The 26,160-nt window shown below is 40.9% G+C and overlaps 1 protein-coding gene across 10 annotated transcripts in view; it reads left to right on the forward strand.

Annotated features, from left to right (window-relative positions):
* Positions 1-26,160, forward strand: part of LOC126920894 (agrin-like) — a 383,155-nt gene that overhangs the window by 93,366 nt on the left and 263,629 nt on the right. For 3 of the 10 annotated variants that reach the window (XM_050731794.1, XM_050731795.1, XM_050731788.1), the window contains exon 2: positions 25,032-25,091. The exons of the other annotated variants lie outside the window; for them this stretch is intronic. In XM_050731794.1, the coding sequence (XP_050587751.1) occupies positions 25,032-25,091 (60 nt within the window). The remainder of the gene's footprint in view (positions 1-25,031; positions 25,092-26,160) is intronic. 10 annotated transcript variants of the gene reach the window in all.

Genomic DNA, 26,160 nt, shown 5'->3' on the forward strand with positions numbered 1-26,160 from the left:
TTTGCGAAAACCGTTCTAAAACGTTTATCCTTCGCCACCACGATGAAACAACTGTATTCCTTGCTTCCTTTGTCGCGTTTTACGTAAAATAGTTGGTGTAACGAGGGGAAAAATGTTGCTCGCGTACGCGTATGAACCTTCTTCATTTCGATTTATTGTTCGCTTTTTCGCTTAATCGCCCCGTTTAACTTCAACCTAATAACTCTTCGTTTAAGAATATTTCAGAAAATTACTTAATCTAATTTCTGTTTTATGATCATAAACGAGGTCGTAGTAAATAAGTTGAACGGCCCGAGTTACTATGTTTTCTTCGACGAGGATTTCGCAATGCCAAAAGTACATAGTTCCATAACACATTCAGAATTGGTTTTATAGAACATGAAATGTCAGTCGAACAAACAAAATCGGCTGTGTTCTACTCGCGATGAGTTACAATGGTTTCCTACCTGATATTTGTTCGATCGAAAAAGCGAATTCGACTACTAGGATCGTACTACGAGTCCGGGGAACAATCAACGGAGTAGAAACGAGGATGCACGTGAGTATTACGGAGCGATACTTTTGCACCTATGCGTTCGTCACTGTTCGTTAAACGCATTTCTATGTTCGTAACACGTGCTCATGTGAACACTCTGGAACAAATGTGTGTCATTTCATGCACTTAGGTAAATACGGACCTTCAACTGAAGTAATGCAATTTCAATAAATGTACATTTTCTGGAAGATGATTATTTATTAGGATTACGCTGTTCTTTATACATTTACTACCAGAATAGTTAGTAGCACGTGACACAAAACACGCTGGATTTTGCACTGCTCGTGCAACTTCTATCATACAGCGCAAGATTATGTTTAGGTTTAATAATAATAAAAAATCGTAAGGATAGAGGGACTTGTAATTAAAATACCGCGCGTATTATATCAATGTATGCTGTGTTGCGTAGGTCTGATCAGCGAAGGTTTTATCCACTGAGTATTTCTGCTTCCGGTAGTGAACTTTATTCGAAACTTTTTTATTTCTAAAGAAAGTACTTGAGCGTGGTACGGTACACTCGCTATGACAGAAATTCTTCGATCAAATATAATATATCGGCTTTCACAGCGACTAGACAGGAAACACCAATCCGCTGTCAAAGTAACAATAATATTTGCTCGCCGCTAATCAAATTCCACAGAAATCGGATAACGTCGGTGAGAACAAGTTAGGAAGTTATCTGATCATTAAGATGAAAACGTGTGCCAGTCAATCTATTATATCAATATTAAACGCACTTAATAACAGTCGTTCCATATTTTCAAAACACATGACTTTATTATCTCGTCATGTGATTACCTCAAGATTGCCACTGTCACCTTATAAAGGAAAAAAAGTTATTGCCGTTTATTAACGATTTATTAAGAGACATAAATTTTAATCGACAATTACCTCGGCGCTAGAAGAAGAAACGCAGGAACGAGTTGGCCGTCGCGAATGAAGCATTTTGATGCGAGGCGTCGTTTCGAACGTGAATCACGCGGCGTTCGTAACTTTCTTTTATAGCGTTGCAAATCACGCGCCAGGTAGCGGATAAACTGTTAATTATAATTACGTCGCTGCCAGTGCGCATAACGATGACTGATTTGTACAAGGCAAATGCGAGCGAGTCCGTTGCCTGGTAATAACGTCGACGCTCGTAATATGGAAATGCGGGGTCATCGATAAATTATAATAAACCGGCGAAGTCGACTTCGATGCAACGCGAGAGACAATATCGATCTCGACCGGTCAGGAATTTCGAGCACATCGGCAACGAATATTAAATCGTTAAACGCTTGATCGAACAGGACATTATCCTGGAATACATTCTTCTGTTTGGCTGCGATGCTAAGCTTTTTCATGGTGTACTATAGGTTCAATTAGGCCAATTAAAGTATTCTTTGATTTTTACCAGGAAGATCGTTATTTTAGCTTTAATCAGACTTCTGAGACCCCGGAGATTTAAATAGAGATATTCTTATACGCGTTTGTAGACATATGGAGATATTTTATTTTTGAATATTGAAATATATAGGCACTTAATGAACTCGCTGGTATAAGTCAAAGCTATCCGAGTCACTCAGTAGGTTACAGGCACTTTGAACTGAATAATGTAGGGCACTTAAAATTCGCGTCCCGAAGTACACGTCTCAGGTCATGAAATTAGAAATTCCACTTTACTGTGAGGCACTACAATATGGTGTGCAAAATTTCAGAACTTGGCTAATCTAGTTACGGAAAGCAGGTCGACCTGTCACTTGTCATTTAATTTGAAATTTACTGAAATTGTCAACAATGTACTCGAGCATTCGAAGTAAAATAGATTACATTATTATAATTATTATAATTGAAATAATTTGCGATTGTCGTCGTAGAAGATACATACACAGCTGGTGCCACCCGCGATTTTTAAGTGGTATAAGTCGTCCCATGGTCAGACCGATATCCAGGATCCTAACTTTATTCGTTATTGATATCGTAACTTTATTTTTATTCTTTTAACGACAGTTTCAATACATTTATTCAAAACAATTCCTTTTCGTCTTCGTATAAGATGAACGTAGCTTGTCCCGTGTCACGGAATTTCGCCGTAAAACGAGGGAACGAAACAAGATCAAAGATGCTAAGTAACACGAACCATTCGCAGAAAGTTTTTGAATTAATTCCGCGAAGGATAATGGAAATTTCACCTTTGCAGATCATAGTGGTAAAATATCGCGATACGTAGTTATCCGTAGCCCATGGGCGGTTCCTGAGTAAATCGTTCCTGTTAAAAGCGTTAACCAAGGAAGATTTTGGAATAGTAACCTTCGTCGCTGATCTCAGTTAAGCGGCTGAGATTCGTGTAAAGCTGCAGAGTGCAGAGAATATCCCAGAGTTTCACCGCTACTCGCTGAAAGTGTCTCGCAGGTTGACCAAAAGCAAAAAGACGGGAAAAAAGAAGGAAACGAAGGAAAGGGGAAAGTGGAGGACGAGGAAAAGAGAGAGAGAGAGAGAGAAAGAAAAAAAAAGTAGAGAAGCCGGAGAGTTTATCGGGCAATTTATCGTCACGAGTAACCCTCGTCGCTATCACGGATTGGATTAAAACAGTGATTAGCACGAGAATCGGGCGTGTTAGGCGTGCGTGCTCTCCTCTGTTATCAGAGTCAGCTATACGATAGCGATCGGACATTTAGTAGCCTCGATAGTGACGCTAATCCGGAGTTACGAAGGAAGGAAGCAGTGGTTGTCAACCGTTATCCCGGGAGGAACAGTAGTTTCGTCCGGTGAACTTGGACACGCAATCAGAAGGCCATGTAAATTGTAGATTAGCGTTCGAGCGACCGGCAGCCTCTTTACCCGATCGCCGCCCGATACTCCGATAGCGAGATGGAAATTAAAACGTTTATGGTGTATGGACTACCTTGGGCTAGCTAGCTCGTTCGTGGAAATCCCTTAGGAAATTACGGATATTAGACGATCGGCTTAATGCTCGACTCACGGGAATAGAACGGGAAAAACGATAAAAAGAGTTCGAAATTTTTAGCGAAGGCATCACCAGGGGCCGATTTAAACGTCTTGTCTATCAACGGAGCCTGGAGGCATCTAGGATAATTAGATTTTACCGCTTCGAACGTTTCTTCGAATTACCTAGCTCGCGTTTCATTCGAATTCGTATGCATACGAATTGTTTCCCCTGGCCGTGTTTCAGCGACCAAACAATAGATACCGAGCGTTTCTCGCAGATTTGTGTGATGTGTCATAACTCAGACTTAACCGTGATTTATGACGATCGCTAATCTCATCAGTCGCTCGGAACGTGTAAGTAGAACAAACCGACGAAAGGATCACCGTTGAATTTTACTAATGCGTCCGTAATATAACAAAGGGGGATCCATTTCTAGCGATCATCTACCAGCGTGATGTACGTCTTTCTGTCATGCGAATGCTGCATCGTTGGGACCGGCTACTGGATCATTCTTTCTGCCACGTACAAAAGTTTCCCTGGCTATTAATCCATCCATATGGATTAATACATAATCACTGTTCGTCGATTCGTCTTTCATTTTATAGCTACCGGCGATGGTTGTCCGATATCAATCAAAGGTTGTGCATAGTCGAAGATAGCTTTCATATACGTGTTTTTTTTATCCATGCAATTATATCGAAGATTAGCAGTCAGATACGTCGGACGTTCCTGTGATTTGGCTAATTAATAATCAACATAGAAGATAGCGAAGCCAGGACTAAGGCTAGAAGAAGATTTCACGAGTGTAGAGATTATAAGGAAAAGTCAATTTCTTAGAAAATTATTTCTCGAGTTCGAAAATCGAAATCGACGCGTCAATGTTGGGGAATATCAAACTCTCCTTTCATATTATAAACGTAATCCAAATCGACGTTCTTAACGGCGATCGATACGTTCGTGTCTTTGTCACGAGCAAGGATTTCCAGGACATGATTCCAGGCGCTAGCCGGGATCAACGGAACCGTATCGTGGGAAATCGAATTATCGTGAAATATTCGAGTCCTTTGGCTCGGAGTATCCAGGTTTCTTGGTTACTTCGCGTGGTGTAAAAGCTTCTCGAATGGAAGGAATTTTCCGATGTAACGAGTCGAGCGTGCACCAAGTGCAAGAAAGCGAGCCAAGTAGCGCACGCAATGATAATGCGCTAGAAAAAGAGAACGGGGGTGAGAATACGGAAGTGCATTAAGCCGGCAATTAAAACGGAACTAGGGAATTGGAATTTACCGCGAGGCGAATCAGCAGGCTACGGTTCGGCTTCTTCCACGAGCACATCCAAAGCTTAGAAGTTTCGTGTAAATCTACGCGAAACGCGGCTCCCGACGTCGAAACCTTGCTAACCCTCTGCACCAGCCCGAGCCGAGTTTCGATACTTCAATCCTTTCCTTTTTCCACTTCTCTTTCTACCGCACCGGTAGAGGAAAATCGTAAATTCCTTTGAATCGCCGCCGCTTTCCGTTTCTCCCTGGCCTTCGGTTAACTCCGGTTAATTAACAGGCCGAGTCAGGGAATGGCCAGGGTACAGAAAACAAGGAAATTAACCTTTAAACACGTGACTTTTGAACAGACTTTTTTGGAAAATCGAGCCTTTTTAACGAAAGCAACGCGTTTTATTCCGCGTAATAATATTTATTATTAGTTCCGAGAAGATTGTTAAAGTTTCTAAGGTTTCACAGATTATTTGTTTATTTATTTACGGGCAAATGTAGCATTACAGATGAGAATTACAATACTTTAGAAATTTTCCTCGGCATACAGCAGTACGAACGAGTAAAATAATATCGTGGTCCAATTACAAAAGATACATAAAATCAACAAAGTAATGATTATAGTGAACAACGCGTAGAATGGAAATTTCAAAGAATTTGGTAGGTCGAGATCCAGAAAATCGAGAAAGAAAATCAACGCGTATCTATGTCATATTAGAGAATATTGCCTCCCCCGTATGCGAAAATACGCGGTCCAACTATTTCCAAGAACGATGCGTAATTTGCAAAACGCTTTGGGCGTTCAAATTTCCGGGGTTGCGTGTTCGAATGGTTAGCGCGCGATTCTTCGGAAGGGCGAGGCCTGGCCCTTTTGTTAATAGGAGCGAACATTAGGTTATCTCTCGGAGGGGTAGCGCGGCGTATTACTGGTGGCGCGTTGCTGGCGCACCGGATGGACGACGTTGGCCAGCGTCGGATCGTGATTCGTTCGGTCACGCGTATCTCTTTGATATATTGCGCTCGGAGATGCGTTTTTTCCCGAGGTCGAGGCCGTGGACCAAACTTCGGATCTCTCGTTCGAGTTTTTCTCTTTTTCGCTGTCGTCTCTCGCGCCGCATCTCTCCTCCACCTTCTCATTCCCTCACCCTCTTGTCTATGAACTTGGCAGCGAATTATGGCAGTTCGCCGCTCGGAAAATACTGCACCGTACCATGAATCTGCCGTACTCGTGAGAAGTTTTTCGTTAGCTGCGATGGCCCGAGGCTCAAGCACCTCCGGATCCAACAGTAATCGTACTTCTTTCGGCGACGTTTAAAGGATTGCCAACGTCTAATTATGGACTCTTCTTTTTGGTAACCAAGTCGATTTCGTAAGAATTTCGCACCAAAGTTTGGCTTTTAGCTGATGCGCTCTTTAATGGGGTCAAAGTGTGAGTATATCGAAGTTCAGTTTCGTCTGTTACGTTTACGAGTACAAAATGGTAAGTATATTTCGATGTAGAAATGGGCGTGGACGTAATTAATTATAAATCGATGATATTCTTGTCAGAAAAATGTCCGATGTTTCGACCAGTATGTTTGTAAGGGACCGTAATGTTTGTGAGGGAAATTTAACAAATCGGGCGGAAAGTTATCTTCGTATAAAGGATTTCTTTGAAACATCATCTGTTTGTTTTTGAGAGGCCTCGAACCATTCAACGATCGAACATTTCCCAATTAGCTGGATCGTAGAGCACATCAAACGCTTGAAATCCGGATAAAATACATAGAACTCGAAAGAAGAAAGAGGCGAAAGTAAAAAGCATGGAACGTTCGCCGCATGGCCAAACCATTTTTCACATCATCGTTCGCGCGAAAAATTCCACAACGACCAAACCGTAGGGCACTTAAACGATCCAGCGATGACTACGTGAAGTTTTCGTGCACGATATTATTGGGAAATACCTAGTGCCTGTGTGTCGCATCGTTTTTCAATTGGAACCAGTGATGACCCATGGAGCAAAAGGGTGGGAACGTTTCTCCTGGTGGAGTTTCAGCAAAATCAATATCGAAATTTACCACGATTCGCATCCTGCTGTGTAATTTAATCCTTTTCTTCTAGCCAGGTTCGTACGAACGCGGGGCGATTTATTCGGAATTCTATGAAACTCGTTTACCCTTGTGGAAATTGACACGCGATATTCTTTTGGCAGCTGTATTCCGGTAAAGTGTCAAATTTTGATTTGGAGGGAGATCCGTTCGTCAGTCGCAAATTTGTACCGCGATATTTTTTCCTCGCGTTGATAAAGGGCTTAGAAAATAGATGGCGGAATAAAAAAAATTCTTTAATAAAAGCAGATACCAAAAAAAAAAAAAAAGAGAAAGAACAGGGTTTACCGAAATATATTTCACCGTGCGTTAAATTCATAAATGTCGCGAAAGTCGTCGAGTAAGTAACTGTAACGACAGTAAGTTCGACGGGCATCATAAAAGGGTCACCGCCGGAGAAACACCCAGATAATTTTAAGAATCAACTTCGAATAACTACGAAGATTCCAGCTTTAATTACTGAAATGTCCAACTACCTGGTAATTATAACTTGGAAGTTCCACGGAACTTTGCTGTCGCTCTCTTGTTGTTCGGGATCAAATTGAACATTATCCTCATTCACACACGCGCAGAAGTTCACCATAGTTGGAAGGCTGGCCTTTATGATTTTAAGAGGAACTGAAGATTAGTCGTTTTGTCGATCTAATCGTTTAACAGAGAACAAAAGATCGGAATTTATCGAATGTATACGACTATATATTTTATCAGAAAGATCTTTTCTAAATATGACCTACTACAATATGGGAGTTGATAAGAAATAGCCAGTACAGTACTGAATGTATCTTACTGACTAATATCGACAATGCGAAGTATCGATCGATATATATCACCAAGTAACATCTTCCTTCTTTTCAATCGTCTCGATTCTAAGGTTTTCGTGATTTCCCAATTCCATCATTGTCGATACGTTTCCATTATGTGTACGCTTTGTCGAGCGAAATGCAGCTTTCAGACTACAATACCACTCACGAAATTCATATAGATAAAGTATAGGGTATACCTAACATCTAATATATCTTCGTGCCGCTGTCGATGGTACTGATTTGGTATACGGTAAGATTAGAATGCGTACAGTGAAGTACTTGTACAAGTATTCGTACGTTCTCAATTATCACGAGACGATAAAGAACGTCATAGCTTTTAGATAAATAGAACAAATATCCGCTTGTTGAAAATGACATAACGTTGTAGAAACGAAAAGCTGCGTGTTCATGATTAACAGACACGATAGGTGTAACTCGATTACATTTCGTGATCATAAACGGTGTGTGGCGCTGGGTAGCAAAATTTCTCGTCTTTTATCTTAATCTGTGGCGATAACTATGAGATTCTGCGTGTGGGTGACAATTTGGTTGCGGCACTCTTTAAACAGGCTGTCAACCCGCTTCCTTTTTCCTCTTCCCTTTGTGTCTCGTGTTTTTAAATCGCTCATCAGACGAGGAAATTGCAGATTGTCGTGAAAATTGAAAGGGGAGCCGTAAATGGTTTCCACTCGCGTACTATTTGTTTTTTTATTATGCTTCGATAAATATTTTTACGACTTTGCAACTGTGACGTCGATAGATATCCGACGTAAAAAAGAAGAAAAGCAGCGTTCACCTGGTCGCGGGAATTTTTCGAATTTATCACCGTAGCCTGCGTTCGTCGTCGCACATCGCGAAACTCTCCATTGTTTCGTCAATTTAACGGGCGCGCGAAAAATAGATGAGCATTTCTACGCACGGTGTTTAACGTCGTGGCAACCGTGGAACGTTATTGACTAGAATTTGATCGTAAATACACAGCCGCAAACCAGCACCGCCGTTTACGAGTATGAAAATTGAAACGGCGGAGCGTGACGAGGCGAAAATTGAATCGTCGGATTTCCACGGCTCTCTGCTCCATTACCGGGCGGACTAATTCGAAAAATGCGCGGACTTTCATTCCAGTCTGAGCAGTTTCTGCTGCGCGACCGCTATATTCGCATGATCGAGATTGCCGATTACGGAGGATATTTAAGGGAGGGACACTTACGGAGGTTACAGAAAAAACAGGGTGATTTTCATTCCAGCATTTTTGTCCCTTTTTTGCATTGACCAAACCTTTCCCTTCGGCCAGCTCGCTTCCGAGTTCTCATCTATCTGCATGCAACAGGCGATTCAGCCTCATTCGATTTGTATTTCGATGCTCCTCGATATCCCTTTAATCCTCTTGCTGCGTTTAAAGTCCTATAGATTCGTTCCGGACTTTATATACCGCTGCCGAATCTTTCGTTCGATCTCGTTTTCATGTGTCTCTGTTCGCGTGTGTGGTTCGCGAAAAAAGTTTGCTCGCAGTTTAAGGTCGAAGGTAGCATTGTGGAATATTGCGTAGACAAGGCGGACGAAGTTGTTTCTTTTTTGTTTTCACAATATAGAGAATGTTACCATTACTTTAATTTTAAAGGCTGGAAGTACCGGTATATTTTTATGATCGGGGGGGGGGGGGGCACAAGGAATTGATGGATAAAGGAAAGAAAGATTGTTGAAGTTTGGGGATGACAAAAGTGGTTCAAGAGTTACCGTCAGAAAGAGCAAGAAGTTCAAAGTTTGGCCGCTAGAAATGATTGAAACCGAAAGACGAAGTAAGAAAAGAAAAAAAAAAGGAGAAAAGGAAGAAAAAGAAAACGGGAAGTTCAAGCGAAAGAAACGTAGTGTGAGCGATTCTTCATAGGATTTATTATCATATTTGTTTTACTTTATAATCAGGATTATAATGCAAACTAAAATGAAAGATACCGAGATACCGAGATAATCGGATTTCCCGAATGGATATTTCAAAAATTTATATTTCACGGAAGACAAACGCGCTGTTGAATTAGATCATGTATGTTGTGTAAGTTTCTTGAAAAGTTTGAGTGCGAACCATTTTGTTTACCTGCCCATGGCTTTTTCGTTTAGCCTGGCTGTTTGAAAAATTTAGGACATATAACTCGTAGTATGCACACTTTTTCTCTACAGTTAAATGATATATCTGTATTTCATTCGCAATTTTTCAATGGAATTGTATAAAACGGTGAAGTAATATTTAGCTACGTGTATTATTCTTAAACACATGTAGTCGGTTCTCTTGTTTATGCATAAAAGACAGGAGATATACCTATCACTGTTTTCTTGTCTCTTCGTATTTTCTATTAATTGAGAAGCTCAGTAAAAAAGTGTTACGAGCAAATTTTTCCCAAAAGTTAAATAAATACAGGAAACGATATATTTAATCAGAGGATTTTGTTATGAATTACACTAGGATATTTAAACCATATCTTCTGCAAGTTCTTCAATTTTTTTTTTTAATTCTCAGCAAAAACATCGCGTTGCTATCGTGCTGTTTGCATTCCTACTATTTTCTCGGGAAAATATTTCTCTTCGAGCGATTAGCTTTCAAAATAGGTTGTTGCAAATGTCCATCGTATTTGCATCTACACGCATTATCAAACGTCCGTTCGAATTGAGTTACGAGTTACATGCGTCCGCATGGAGACTGGTTGCGTATAGATATTGCTCGTGTTTGAATTTCTGTTACGTGGCCCAGAGCGACGTTTTGTCGTTGAACGCTTTGAAGATATCGTTCGATACTCGGTGAAATATTTTCAAACAGTAACGGTAGAAAACCTTACGTGGAAGATATCACGTGTAATGTACGACATTTTAATACTCAGATTTAGGAGCACCGAAGAAATCTTTATTATTATTTCAGTTCGATGTTCTTGCATTCCTGCAAATAACTTTCTTCGCTAGTAGACGTTTGTTAAACATGTTTTTCGATTTCGTGTGATAAATGATTCTATTCTTATCTCGTTTATCAATGATATACCTTTCTATAGCATCTTCTAATTTTCTAAGCAAGATATTGTAGCTACATCCATAAAATGTTTCTGTTCAAAACACTGTGAAAGTAAATCTCTTTCGTTCTACGGTAAAAAGATTCCAGAAGTCACAGTGGTTCGCTCGTGGTCACGATCTGTACGCGAGTGGCGTGTTTTCGCTCGGTGGAACGTGAAAAGTTGACTTCCGATAAACTAGTTTATAGATTGTAAAGGGCCTTACAACACTCTTCTTCCGCTTGAGTTCGTCCAACACGAGCTGTAACCCGGTCGATATCTTTACTAAAATCTCGTACCTCTCGGTTCGTTCTCGCAGTCGGGATTTAAATTTCACGAAAGTTACATGCCGTCTAGTGTGGTATTTCTCCCGAGGGTGCAATTTTTTTTTGAACTCACCACGAAATCTATCGCTTTGGTATAAATCCCGGCCGAAACTGATGTCGCTACTGTTCCGTTATCAATGTTTCGTTTGTGTTTGCCCGTACATGCGGAGATCCATTTTTTATGCTGGAAATACAATCACGAATGCGCGCTATAACGTTTCGGGACGGCGCCAATAAATCTCGAGATCTGTAAATAACATGGGCTATATATTTTGATATCTACATAAATTCGTTTCTTTATGCGAGTCTTAATAAATTAATAGTTTGATTTTTCGTCACGTGGTGTAGATCATAACGCGTATTACATTTATTTCGTAGTTTTAGGGAACTAGATGGAATATTGTTTCGCGTCCGTAGGTTCCCTTGCACTCGTTTATATTCCCATTTCGATTATTTAAAATCGTTTGCGAGGGGAATAAAGATCATAACTTCGAATCAAACACGCGTATCGCACCTAAATAGATTCCGGAAGCGATCTTCTTCGACAGAAAGCGTCGTCAAGCGGAAGAGATAAGGTGGCGACTGCTTAACGATTCTTGTTTCGCGAACTAACACGCAACGTTGCGTCAATTTAGCCATTAGCGGCTCTTCTATTTCGATTAGTATCAGGTATTCAAAACTTTACCTTCAACTGATAAAAGGCTTTAGCTTCCTCCGCTACAGTTTTAAACTCTTGATACAGCTTTCCGCTTGTCTCGTTCTTCTTTAATAACCTCTTCAAGATACAATCAGAAACCGTAGATAGATTTGAAAATTACTACAAATTTCCTGAGCCGAGATTCCAACGATCTCTTCTTTTATTTAACTTAAAGAAAACGTGCTCTCGTTCTCTCTTAATCCGTATCTCTCGCCGATACCCTCAAAGAGGTTAGGCTCTATCTACGACAGGGGAGCGCTCGCATATTTCCGGCCCACGATTTAACTATACGAAAAACTTGAAATTTATATCGCTGGAATCCCACCGGTATGATACGTTCGCACTTTGTTCCGTTGTACGCTCGAACATTGGCACGAACCAGATAAGGGTAATTTTGGACCGGAAGATGGTCGCATTTGTATGCAAGGAGCGACACGCGAAGGATAGAGGCAAGGGATGAGACAAAGGGGCGGCGGCACCATCCACGGAGGAACAATGAAGAAGATAAAAAAGGGCCCGAATCACACCGTCAGACCAGGAGAGGCATTGTAAAAACAAAGAACAGCAAAAAGTGATTTGTACGCACGCGAGACCGAGTTTTTGAACAGAGAAGTCTCTGTTTGACTGTCGTCGACGTTCGTCCAAGAAGATATTCTTATGCTGAATACCGAGTCGTTCTTTACCTTACGTACAGTTCCAAAGTATTCATACGCTGCACCGGCCTGCAAAACACTCGCATTGCATTCTGACTCGTACCGTGCTTCTCTTATATCGCTTCGTTACATGAACTTTTATGTTTGCTATTGCATTCTGCACGTAATTGAACGTAACATCGTGTTTCCTCCTTCCATCGGCAAGTTTTACATTTTCTGCTTCTACTTTCTTCGATCTCGTTCATTTTATATTTTCGTAACGAAATAAGAGTCGCCAGCTCTTTAAGTCGAATTGGCTTATTATACGAGAGACGGTAGAACGTTAATTCTCAATTCTTAAAATAGAATCGTGTCACGTTATTCCAGATATTTTCGAATTCATTCTTTACGATGTTTTCCGGAGAAATCTTCCGATATACTCTTTGTATCGTATAATCTTTGAGGTCGAGTCGAGTTAACTCGCGGAGTAGAATTTCGACTTTCATAAGGCCAGTTTAGACTCGTAAAACATCTTTCATCAAATTTTCCTTGTTCTAGTTCTCGCTCGTTCAGATACCGTGCCTAACGAAAGAGACGCGCACCCACGTCTCGAAAGTTCTCCTCTTTGCGTTATGAAAAAACTTAGTTTCAACAGCTTTTCAAAAGTTGAACTTTCGTAAATTGAAGGATACACTGGACGCGAGGTCGCTAATTGCTTTTTATATTTTCTTCGTAACAATGATCGTTTATATCGTACTTTAATATAACTTATTAATTATTCTTATAAAATATTAAAAACACGTTGAGGATATAGATTTTCGATAGAATCATATTCTTGGATACAGTAACCATATCGATTATCTTTCGCCTTGTTTTTCTCACTCAACCTTATGTTAGTATTCAATCCATCACGGATATCCCTTTTTACGGTTTACCCGCTCCAGACTCGGTTTAGAAGTGGGAGCGTAACAATGCGGCGCAAACGAACTTCTACCGCAATACAAACAGAACCGACAAAACGCTCGTAAAAGTTAAGAAGTTAAGAGATTGCGGAGTTTTTCAAGGTCGCTGACGCAGCTTCCCGTTAGCGGGCTCAAAGCTACGGAACCAGATTTTTCAACGGCTCCCTTCTGCCCATAATCGGGGATCTTCGTCGGGGATATTTTAAACAGTCCATTAGAATTCAGACGCCACGAACTTTTCTGTTCCGCATGCAACGAAACGTCGCGTTAAACTTTCCTTTCACTTATTTCCAGGGTTAAGAAATTTATCTTAATCACTTGTTTTATATGCTTGGTCGTTTTCTTAACGATAATTCACGAATCTTTTACTTTAGAAGCGTGGTAATTCCACAATATAACGTAAAGTAGAAATTAAGTCGTAGAAATGAAATTTTTCTAAGAGCAGCAAAGCAACGTGAAAGAGGTAGCGTGCAATTTAATTTCAATTAGATTTAATTAGAAGATGATCGTTTTCTTCATCGATCGAAGTGAAGTTGATGTTGGACGGTTACGTAATTTTAAGCTAACGTTCTCCGACTTCTTTCTTATGTCACTTTAACATGATGGAAGATTATCTACGACGGGCTGGAAGTTCTTCCGCACTTTGTTAATAACTATCGTCTTTCCATCAAAATTGTACGCAATCGATCACATTCTTGATCATAGATTACTCTGCGCTAGACTTTGACCGACTTAGAAGGTTATATCTTGCATCTGTGGAACATAAAGAGCGCAAACAATAGCGTTCGAAAAATATTTGCCGTTGATGTTCCTAAAATTGTTTATGGAAGAGACAGGAAATTGAAATAAATTATTTGTTACCATGTGACATAGAAAATAAAAATTCGAAAACGATTAAACGCGTGGAACCCACGAGAACTATATGTACGGTATATGTAAGAAATTGAATCAATCGTGGATACAGGGAATGTCTAGGAATCTGGCGTATTGATAATTAAGAAGGAACGTCGAGAGCTTCCTCAAGAGGGACTCGAAACTTTCCGCGTCGTTGGAAACGAAATACGAGCGCAGCTACTCTTGCCTCGTTCGTACGGATCCTTTCATTCGTTGCCCACCCTTTGTCTGCTGCGAAGTGATCGTCAAAGAGCGACCCCTTGACTTTTCCCACGTCTGGTCATTCACTTGCTACGTGAAAAACACGGAACACCGGTGTGCACGAGGTACCAACGACACGAAGGAAGGAAAGGAAAACCGTGTGGGTAGAACAAAGAGACATAGAGAAAGAGAGTATGGATAGCGCAGGGAAAAGAGAAAGGCAGAAGAAGAGAGAGGTTTCGGTTGAGAATCAGAAGGAAGAGTAACACAGCCCGGGGGTTCCATTTCAGGATGCACGAACTTGCCTGTGCCATTCTAGGAAATAATCTTCACCGACCCTTTTACGCGCGTCTGGTGTCGTCTTTCGCCCTTTCGACCTCCCGATGCAAAGCTACCCTTTGCCTTTTTTTCAACCCTCTCTTTTTCAGCGTCTTCGGGGATCGTTGCTTTGCTTCGTTCTCTCCGTTACGTTTCTTCGTCTTCTTTTCATCCGCGTCTCTTCAGTGTCTTCCTTTCAGCCGGTCCTTTCCCCCTTTTCTCACCGTAGCTCTTTGTTTCACGCGGAAATCAGCATACTCGGCGGTGGTGGACAACGCGCAAAACGCCGGAAGCCGGATGGCAAAAGCGTGGAATAATCGAGATCACGGCGATTCCGATTTCAGCCACGGTACAAAGACATCTCCAGAGTAATCGTTCCCATGATGGCGGCCGCAGCCATCTTGCACGGTTATTTCATCGTCCCGGGACGAACAACCCCGTCTCTGGGGAATTATTCTCCGAATAGCGTCCATTTTCTCGTCAATACGAGCGTGGCTGTACTTAAACCTGACCCACGACCAAGCTCTTTAATACATTCCAATAACGTAACACGTTCGCACGCGCTATGATTCGATCTTTATTGCTAATTACGCAACTGGCTCGCGTCACATCATCCGGGCCGCGTTCAACCGGCGCGATACGGCGACAACCCACGGACTTAACGACGAGGTGGCTCTATGTGGCACCACGAGCCGTAATTTCGCACGTGTTCACTACTGAAACACGGTCAATCGCTTGCATGGAATACATGCGCGGAAGTCGTACAATGCGGGTACAACAGGAAATGTGTTATATCTTGGAAGAGTCGTGAGTTTACGAGAAAACTTAAGCGGGATCGTATTGCTCCCTTGGTACATAAGATTATTGAGAGTAAAGGATTGATATTACATTTGTGCGGGCTAATGTGCCGATCTATTACTTATGCAGCCACGTGAAAATCGAAAATATCTGGAGATATTATTGCTGTAGATTTTGCCTTATTAGCGTAGTACACATGTGAGTAATTGTGTTTAACGAATTCGAACGTTGTACTGCTTGGATAATTATAATCTAATAATTGAATTTTATTATTTTGTTAGTTTTTTCCCATACTAAATAATCTGTGAATGGTTCCATTTTCTTCTCTGTAGTTTCCTACCTATGAGATTTATCTGACAGAAAATATAACGCCAATTAGATGCGATGGAAAATGAATAACGAGGTATTCAATTTACTGCATTGAAACATTTGATTTATCAAACAATACGTCTTCGATCGAGCTCGAAGGGTATAATAACGAGAAACATGCTACCATCAATTGTAGACGATTCAGGAAATGAGAAATTTGTATTGTCAGATGGATATAAAGCGAACAAATATTCTATGTATAACTTATATGTTTATAATTTATTATTGACATTAAATCGATCGGTATAAAAACTAATTAAGTACAGATATCTCTAATTATGCTTCGCTTCGACATTTTGCCGAGTAAAGAAGCAAGGACTGAAAAATTTAAGGACTCAGCAGAAAAACAAAATTATCGTCACGATAATTCAAGATGTGTTCATGACGCTTTATGATAGTACAGATCGTAGTTGCAATTCATCGCGGTACCGACCGTCTGTGATTTTATAGTTTTAATGCCTGAAGGAAATTTTTATACCGGCGATGAACGACTGTCGACCAGCCGTGCCCGTACCAATAAAATTTTTTTTTATTCGCTGAATCTACCAGTGGTATCATATGCGCACATAGGTAGAAAGAAACGTATAGAAAAGGGACAAAGATGAGAGTAAAATGGAGAGAGGCACGCTATGTGCGAATATGTGCGAATTGAAATACCCTATGAGAAAATTCCGTGAATTTTCAGACCTGGTCGCGGGTATGGGTAAAAATTGTGCTTGTAGCGCGAAAGTTGCACCAGCGGTCGTGCTCCAGCGGACGTTTATCATTCCTTCTTTTAATTACGCTCTAACGAGTGTTAAAATTGTGAATTACAGTTGTACGGGTAAGAAATCTGAACGAAACGTTTCGCGCGAAGGAACGAACTGGATTTTACGAACGATTTAACGAATCTGTTAGATATATAGGGTAAGAAACGCCAATCCGATCTCAACGACAACCGTAATCGCTTTCTCAATCCATTAAAATCCGTCATGTGACTGGCCGCGGAGGAAGATTAAAATTTCTTATAAGAGAATATTAAATAAGGCTTCAAATTATAATATTGTTAACGATCTACTAGAAAAGTACGCTGAGAGAAAATTAAGTGTCGAATTACGACGTTTTTCGTGGATTTCAAAGGAAATACGAGCTGTCTAGTGCGAACTTCGTTCGTGGTTAGATGAAGGATCGGAGATTATGGTCTTATCAGAGGTAGCAGTGGTCCATGGAGCTAATAATGCTCAACTTCGATTAATATATAGAGAATTAGGGTTCTCCCCAAAGTTTCCCGCCGCCCGGCCAATATTCCTGCCCTCTATATTCGAGATAAGCAGCTTACTTTTTTTATCCTCGCGTTGTAATACGTGCGATGACCCGTTAATCGCGTTTTCGGGATTCTGCTGAAGTTTTTTCTTCAATTTTCTCTACTATAGGTTTACCACTTAATACGTTAATAGATCTGATTTTCTTGAAACTTCGAATTTATGAATTCGCTGTATACGAATATCGCGCCTTGACTTTAACTTTTTACAGTCTTACGATCATGTTTCAAACAATTGTTAATTTCTATTTACTGTATCCGATGGAGTTTCAACTGCGGATGAATCTTAGATCATCGAGTCGCATTGTAATCAGTCACGCTTCTCGAACTGAGGTAAGAATAAATAGAACTAACCGAATAATGAATCGTTCGGCAGAAAGAAAATTAATAAAGTTCGTAACCGGTGGTGCAGCGTGTACGTGATCGAGGGCATCGCTCGACCGCAGGGCGAGACGAAGCTTATCAGAGTTGCACGTTCATTCGATATCAATCCTTTCGCTGACCCAGACTTCTCTGCGTTTGAGTATCGATGAACAAATTTCGATTGATGAAATTACGTGAAAATGATCGATGCCGATTACTCTTGTTCGTACTTGTCCCTTCTTCTTTACAATGCTGCCATTTTATTCTCTAAAAGACGATATCGATCAACTACTATAAATAATTCACGAAGATTAACGATAAAGTTATACCGCTTTATTAGACCAGTAAGATTATTAAACCGTGCGGTTACTAATAAAATGGTTTCACTTAGGTAAACACCAATATCAGGCAATTAATACGGAGACTAATAAAGCTCGTTTCTGATCAACGAAAAGAATTTGAACGAGTTTGTAAGCTTCTATCGGAAGAGTATACTTTCCTTCGTAATAAGTAATTAGAAGTATTCAAATTGTTGCAAGTCTTTCTTTGGTGGGAACTGGAATAATCTTGTACAGGTTATGATAACTTTGTTAGAAGAAGGTCGTGTCTAATGTATTAATTAGATCAGCCATAATTTATATGAAACATGGTTGCCCGAGAAAGCATTTTATCTTACATGGAAAAGAAAGTTCTTCCGACTGTTGGGAAACTTTTACGGCTTCTGAGAAACTGCTTGATATATAGATTGTGAAACGTGTCTGGCCATAGACGGACTAATTCTACTTACGCTCTGCTTTGCTTCGTTTTATACATATTTCATATAACATATATTTTATACTAGTCTCTTGCATCGTGCTTGCATATTTTATACCAGTCTCTTGCATCATAGCTGTATAGATTTACCATATTCTATTGTCATCTTATTACACTTTTTGATTCGCGTATTATTTCGAAAATTTTTTTCGCACAAAGTTGTTCGTATTGATCACTTTTTGAACGTCTATTATCGTCGTGTTGTATCATACGAAAGATTCGAAATGGTCTACAGTATGAAAGATCCTCCTGTGGCAAATGCCGATTTCAATATTCACACACCGAAGTAAAGAACGCTTCTCTTACTAAATTCTACTTTTACGAACTCGAGTTTCATCCAAACTCAAAGAGCGCGTCGTATGTATTAGAGAGTCAGCTAGTGGTAAATCTCTAATTTGATGAGCGCGTAATGTAGATTTTATTTACACAGGTTTGTTGACCGAGACTGGAAAACGCTCTCCTTTCTTCGTCCTTTTTTCTCAGACTTTTTTTACCAGAGATCATGACAGGTCAGGGGGAGAATGTGTTATTGTGGAGACGTTTTTCCACGCTACGAAAATCATTTCAGCGGTTCAGCTGGAAACGCGGCGTAATTGCATCCCAGAGAAAGTAATTAATTATGCAGGGATGGATCGAAGAAGGTCATTTCTCCTTTTTTTTTTTACGGCCGTAATTCACGGTGCCTGTTTCCTCCTCCTACTCTCCCTGTGTTTCTTTCTTTTTTCGCTCCTTTTTGGTTTTCTCTCGAATCGTTTCCACAAGACCTAACCAACGTTTTTAGAATCTCTTTTTATATTCCTACTCGCCTGTCGGCTCAATCCATTTCTTTCGTCTATTTCTTTGTTTCTTTTTTTTCTATTTGTTCTTTTTTTTCATACCTAACCAACTTCCGCTGTTCGGAAAGCTCGTCGATCGATGGATTCGCATTTTAAAGCCGTGACTCGATAGATAGGCACTTTTACCTTTATGATAGCCACAGCATGTATGGTACCGAGCGGAAAGAACGCATTTAAAGAACAATAAAAATGGAGAAATATTCGAATAGCTGCGTGTCACGCGCAGACGAGAGGTCGTTCGATTTTAGAATTTACATGTTCTTTATTCGAGAACCGATGTTCTACAAAAATGAATTATAAACAAGTTGGAAAATGTCACAGAACGAACCGGAAAGTTTTAGTCACGTAGAACGCGACAAATTGCTGCACACATGGGTAGGTAATCCAGTTAAGTTGACTATTGCCGGCAAGTAGTCTGGCCAAGTTGTTATCCGTAAAACGAGTGCCGCTCGAAATCGTGGTCGATTAGAAAACGCCTGGCGGTACGATCTTTTTCGACGTGGAGCACGTGAACCCGGGCAACCAGAAAATCTCGTAATCGCTTTCGAAAGTCGAGCGTAATTACGTTTGTTCTGCGCTATTGACGCTCGATTTTTATTAGCCGATCCTGGCAACTGGTCTAGCGAAACGACTGTGGAGGGATGAACGACAGCGAAGGAGTCGTCGAAACCACTATCGTTTTAATGTCAACAACGTTGATATTTTAGCGAATGAACGAAAATATCAAGATGATCAAGAAAAACACGATCTGTGTTTCAAATGATATTATCAAATTGGGAAACTGCCAAGTTGTTCTTCGATATATCGTTATTGCACTCGGAAAAGTACAATATTCCAGTTATATATAATACGTTTAACATTTTTAAAAGTACAAAGTGTTAGGTTGTGGATCAATATATCTGACTACACAAATTTTACGCATTTTCTCTCTAAAGTTTCTTATACATACATTCTAGCTGCAGTCTAATCACTCTACACGTATTTGTTTGAAACATTCAAGAGACATGCTCAAAAGTCATCAGAAAAGGACGTAATACGATCTGAGATTTTTTCACACCGCTATATTATTCGGAATTATCGACGAGTTCTATCAAAGAACCGACCTAAGAACCCACTAATCGACTTTAATATAAACAAACCGCAAGCACGCTAGAAAATAATTAGCTAGGATCGACACTATCGTGCATGCATCCCTATACCAAGCCAGCCGTTCCAAAACGGTACCGAACGATCGCTGGAAACGCTCTAACGATCGCTGTTGCATAAATTACGCTATCAAGAATCTCGCGCATACAGCACGTAGGCGGAACCGTCAAAGTCTCATAGAATTCCAAGAAAATTTATTCTGGCGCAGTTCCTTCTCTCCATATCGTTGGCTTATAACGCGTGCACACGGAGGACAGAGCAGACAAAAGGCGTGAGGGTAATAACACGATCTCGAGCGAGACGAGCAACGAGAGAGTGTCGTCCTCGTTCGCGTTTAAGTATTTATTTAACCGGTGAACCGGAGAACCTGGAACAGGAAGATGGAAACGGCAAAGAAGGCAGTACGACGATGGTAGAACGAGGAATGCAAGGGAAAAGCAATGGGCGGACCACGCGAAACTCTTCCGGTCGAGACGTTCTAGGGGTACGAAAGTGCCCCATGGGCGTACTGCGGACTTTTGCCGGACACAGAAGTACCATAGCGGGGACCGACTAACAGACACGTACACAACCGACTTTTACCTGTCGCAATGTGCTCGCACCTTTGCACTCTGTCTTTTTCCTCCTTCCCTCTTCTCATTTTCTGTTTCGCCCTCTCGTTCCTTTTCTCATGCACTTGCACGCATCCGGCACACGTACTGCAGTTCAAATGGAGACTTTCTTATCCAGGAATCTTGAGAGCAAAGCCTGGTGCACTGGCGGAATGGTCAAAAATTCACGTGGAACGAATATACGTCGGTGCAGTTGTTACTGCGTTCGAAGTTGAAATAATTGCACCGGGATCGGAGCGGAGGTATTTTTATGGTTATCGTATAATCATGGCGAAGACTGTACGAGGGAATAGAAACGTGAAATATTTTATTTTCCCTTGCGACATTTGACAAGGGGTGATACTGGGAAATATCGATAATTTAAAATATAGATACAAACATAAATAATATTAAATAAACGTAGCTAAACATAAAGGTAGAAGTTCGCTGATATAATTGAATAGCCGGAATAGAAATCGAATAAGCGATGCAATTTATGGTCAATCTACGAGTTTTTAAATTACAAATAAAACGAACGAAACATCAACTACAAAAAAAGAAAAATGGTAAAAAGGATTAGACACGTATTAGCGTCGATGACACGCGTTACTTTTAATTTTCTACATTCGATTCGCTGTACGAATTTCGCGCATACGATTCGATGTTAGTTTTGTTACAGGTGCACGATCTTTTGTACAGTCGCACACTCGCTTATGCTCTTGAAACTGAAACTTTGGACCAACCCGTTCCTCCCTTCAACCACTTCACCCCTTCCTCCCCTCTCTTCTCTTCTCCATCCAGTGCACCACTCGTAATCCTAACGTTTGATTGCACCTATTACGGTTGAAGCACCTAATACGTAACTTTCGAGACTGGCGCGATAGGTCGGTGCACCAGTCGGCTAAAATCGATTTCACCTGCACTTCACCTTCCCTTCCGTTCGCTCTCCTGCACCCTTTCCTCTGGCTCCACCTGTTTCTCCTCGTTTGCTGTCTCAATTACGAACAAAGACGCGATGAACCTGCACTCCGACCCTTTTTGTCTTTTGTTTTTCTTCACGAACGGTGTTATTTGATCGCTCTTCGCGTTGATTATCCGCTAATGCTACCTTATGTTATTATCTACGATGAAAAGAATGCTAAGACCCTGCAGAATTGTAACAAAAGGACGAATGTAACGATAAATACGTGGCTAATTATAAAACTAATCGCGGTTTATTTATTATCTGGTGTCTCAAACGTTAATAGTCCGCTGAAAATTGTAAATCGATTTATTGTTGACGGATTCGTACGACTTTCTAATTGCTTGGTCGCGTTTAAACATTTTTATTGACATTTCTACTCCTTTGCTTTGCCACTATTCCGATACATCTGATACACCGTGTTCATCAATTTCGGCCAACGTCTGCCAATTTCGATTAACTTTTGCCTGCAGTGCGAGCTCGCATGCACGACTATCCAGATCGATCAGCCTCGACCACGTTTAATCGTTGTCCCGTTCATCAGTTTAATTACGTGTTATACAACCAGCCGTTCTGGGGATAGCAGTTTCATAAACGCTAGTGTTCAAACGAATAGACAACCGAGGAATAAAGAGGTATCGTTTGCAATCGACGCATTGCCGACAACCAGACAGATTCGATAATGAAACGTACTCTTCTTGAACCGGTTATCGTTGATCATTCGGGCAATTAACGTGCTTACTACGGTCGACGAGTTATTTTTCGAGGCACGTATCGATAACTCGTACCTTCCTTCATTTTTATTTCTCTATATTCTGTATACTTTTTTACGAGTGCTGTGTTCCCCAATTTTTTGTCTTTCTTTTTTTATCAATACATCTGACTGGCAAACTCTATTCGTTATTGTCCCAAAAATGCTGCCGATGCGTTTTCATAAAAGTTCACCGAATGTTTTATCGAACATCGGAACGTTTTCCCAGCCCGTCATTCGCGTATTTTACTCGAAATTTAGATTTTTGAGGCTATCACCGGCGTGCAAGTTGATCTTGTCTTTCGCAGCCGTTCCCGTGAAAACTCTGTGGCCCTTTTCGAACAGTATTCCGACGATGTTTCATCAACGTTGCAGCTTCATCAGCTCCTGACGACAGAGTGATGCATTAGTATCAGTATCAGTAGTTTGGTATCTGTGTGTCATCAGACCTCTGACGAAGCTATAGTTGCGCTGCTGTTAGGGCGTCGGTACGCCGTTCTGAAAGGAACTAACTCACACTCGCTAAACTCGAATAACTGCGACCAAGAATTAGTATGTGCGATATTATTTCCTATTTGCATCGATATTCACAAAGATTAAAGCGATAAAGAGTTCTAATTACTATATAGCTGTAGATTATCAGAATTTTCACTGATAGAATACCTCGCGACGATAAATTGAGTTCTTTACTATCTTTTTAATCAGCAGGAACCAATAATTAAGCGAGATAACGGTGCTTTGAATTCCTTCGACTCGTTCACGATCATACATTTGAATCTTTTCGCTCATTGACCGATCGCGATACGTCAACCACGGCCCGGCACAGCATTAAGCATTCAAAGAGACAACAAAAAAGTAGATGCATTTGCATCTCGCGGTGCAACTGCGACCTACCGGAAAAAATATAAATAATTCAACGGTTTTTGCGCCGAAAGGGGAGCCGATTTGGGTCGAGTTGGAGGTCGAGCTGGAGGTCGAGTCGATCGGACCGTGCCAAATTGTCAAATAAATGCATGAAAAATGCTTGCGCGAACGGCAGCGAGCGTCAGGAAGAAGCCGGCGCTTTCAAACCGGAAGTTCCGCCGGCTGACTATGAAATTTCCATCGAAAATGACGCTCTTGCAATCGACTATCCGAAATTATTGAAGTCGTTCCCGTTCGTCGTTGAGCGAACGGTTCGGCACATCCGAAATTGAAAGGCGACCGATGTTGGTAATGTTAGTGGGAAAACTGCGGTGCCTGGGATAAGTAAATGTATTCGGATTGGATAAAAATACCGACGAGAGGAGAAGATCGGGTCGATGGTGTTTTGTATGCAAATTCGCGATGGTAACACTTTTGGAAAAAGCAGTGGGACATGGTTTTGAATATTTGTTACTTGTTAATTTTTTAAGATGAATATGCATGTATGTCCGGATTAGTCGATATGTAACAGTCCACAGTTGTCCCGTTGTATGAAATGGTTGAAAGTTTGTAGCTTTACATACTGTTTGCGTTATTCAATATTTTCGTCACACAGACATTGTTAAATGTTGTTATGGTAATGCCCATGAATTGAAGATATGGTTTCCTATTTTATTGCGCTATCAACGGGTTAACACGTCTACTTCGCCAATTCGTTATCGTTTTAAACAGAAACTTCTATAAATACCTTTTAAGCCAGTTTATCGAATCGAGCGGCCTCTCGTCTACAACCCTAAGCATATAAGCAGCTCGCGAAAGAGGAAACGAGAAAACGGAAAATGGAGTGAGATGCACGCAATATCGGTTTCAGAAGCTATCGTACGACTGAGCGAAGATTCGGTAAAGTGGTACATAATCCCGACGACATCGAGTGGTCGTAACATGAGCGCAATTATTAGCCGGAGTATTCGGCGTGCAGTTTTGGAATATCCGGCGATCGAACAGCAGACAAATGGTATATACTGGTTTGGGAAGGAATCACCAGACTTCCAGCCTCGCAGGAGGGCATATCGGGAAAGTTTTAACGGCGCTTCATTAGTGAAAATAGTTTTGGCGCGGCGGTATTCAACAGCGAAACGTCCACCGCGAGACATCGCTAATCCGAACGTACGGTCGTGGAATAGTTGCAGCTGGTCGACGTTCCTCCGTGACAATAATCATCGACCAACCGTAGTTGTATAAGGGACCCCAGCATGGCGAACGAAAAATTCTATAATTATATTAGTTTGGTATGTCTAACGTCTTGAACACCCTGCGTCGTATGATCTGCTTTTCTCTTCCTTCCTTTTCGCTCCAATATTTTGAAATTGTTAATACGTAGTGGCGTATATGGCATATGTCAGTGCTGTCCAAGCTAAGCTCTATGATGTAAGAAGCTGTCTATATAAATTCTATTACCAGAACATGTGTATCAACGAACATAACTTGGCCTGAAAATACGTTGATCTGTCTGCTTCTAGTGGCCGCGGGTAGAAGAGGACAAAGCCGCGTAAGGAGCTCTGCCCGTGGACAGCTCTGGCGTAAGTGATATATCAGCAGCTTTCCTCTCGATACTTCCAAACAACCAACTCTCGCTTATTACACAATTGCCATCTAAATATTCCACTATCAAAAACCAAAAATAAATTAGAAGAACGCAAAAATCGACGTCGTTCTAGTCGTACGATTACGTACTGAACAAGCAACGTGGTCTGAGAAGCGGAACATTCCATTTTTAATCGCGGTTATATTTTCATAACGAGACAGCTCGTAATTACGGGTATCTTTTTTGCGAACAAACGTCGTCAGTCGCGCGAAAAGTCGCTAAAGACTCTGGCGCTGTTGGATGGAGTATTTAGCGATTGACAATCAGGATTCAGAAAACGGCATTGCGCTGATGACTGTTCCTCCTTGGTCCGTCGGTTCCCTGATTTTTTATTGTTCCTGGCAAAACATTTTCTTTTTTTTTTTTTTTTCATTGTCGTTTTCGTTCCGAGTCCCCTTCTCCACCTATCCAGGTTCTCTCCTCGGGACTTGGCTCTCCTCTCACCACCCCCATCCTGTCGTCGTTTGCATAAAGTGGGCTATCTGCGCTTTTAATATACGTAAATGAAGTTACGCTGCGGAACTAATCGTATTTACATGCGGAACGGCGATCTCCTTTGAGCCCTTGTCGCACTTATTACTGCAGTTTAGTTGACGAAGATCGCTTTACGGCGAAGATGCGACCGGCATTATAACGTGAATCGATCAGCGACTGGTTTTGTTTGACTTCACGAACTCGGAATAATTGGCACGTTGGCGTTTTATTTTGTTTGACCACGTATGGACTGATACTACTTACGAATATTAGAACGTTGCGCTTATTTCGATACGTATGAACGAGCTTTTAGCAGGATAACGACTTTTTATCGCATTATATTAAAAATATCGGTAGAAGGTTATTTGTTTTTGGCTATTAATTAATTGGCTATTGATTATGAAAATGAAAAATTAAATATCGTTACGTTCGATTTACTTCGAATTTATAACGTGAATTCATAAACACGTTATACATTATAAATTCCTACTCCTCGAAACTTCAATATCAAGCTAAAATTTTTCGATTAA

This window comes from Bombus affinis, chromosome 10 (assembly GCF_024516045.1).
Source record: "Bombus affinis isolate iyBomAffi1 chromosome 10, iyBomAffi1.2, whole genome shotgun sequence".
Taxonomy (NCBI): Eukaryota; Metazoa; Arthropoda; class Insecta; order Hymenoptera; family Apidae; genus Bombus; species Bombus affinis.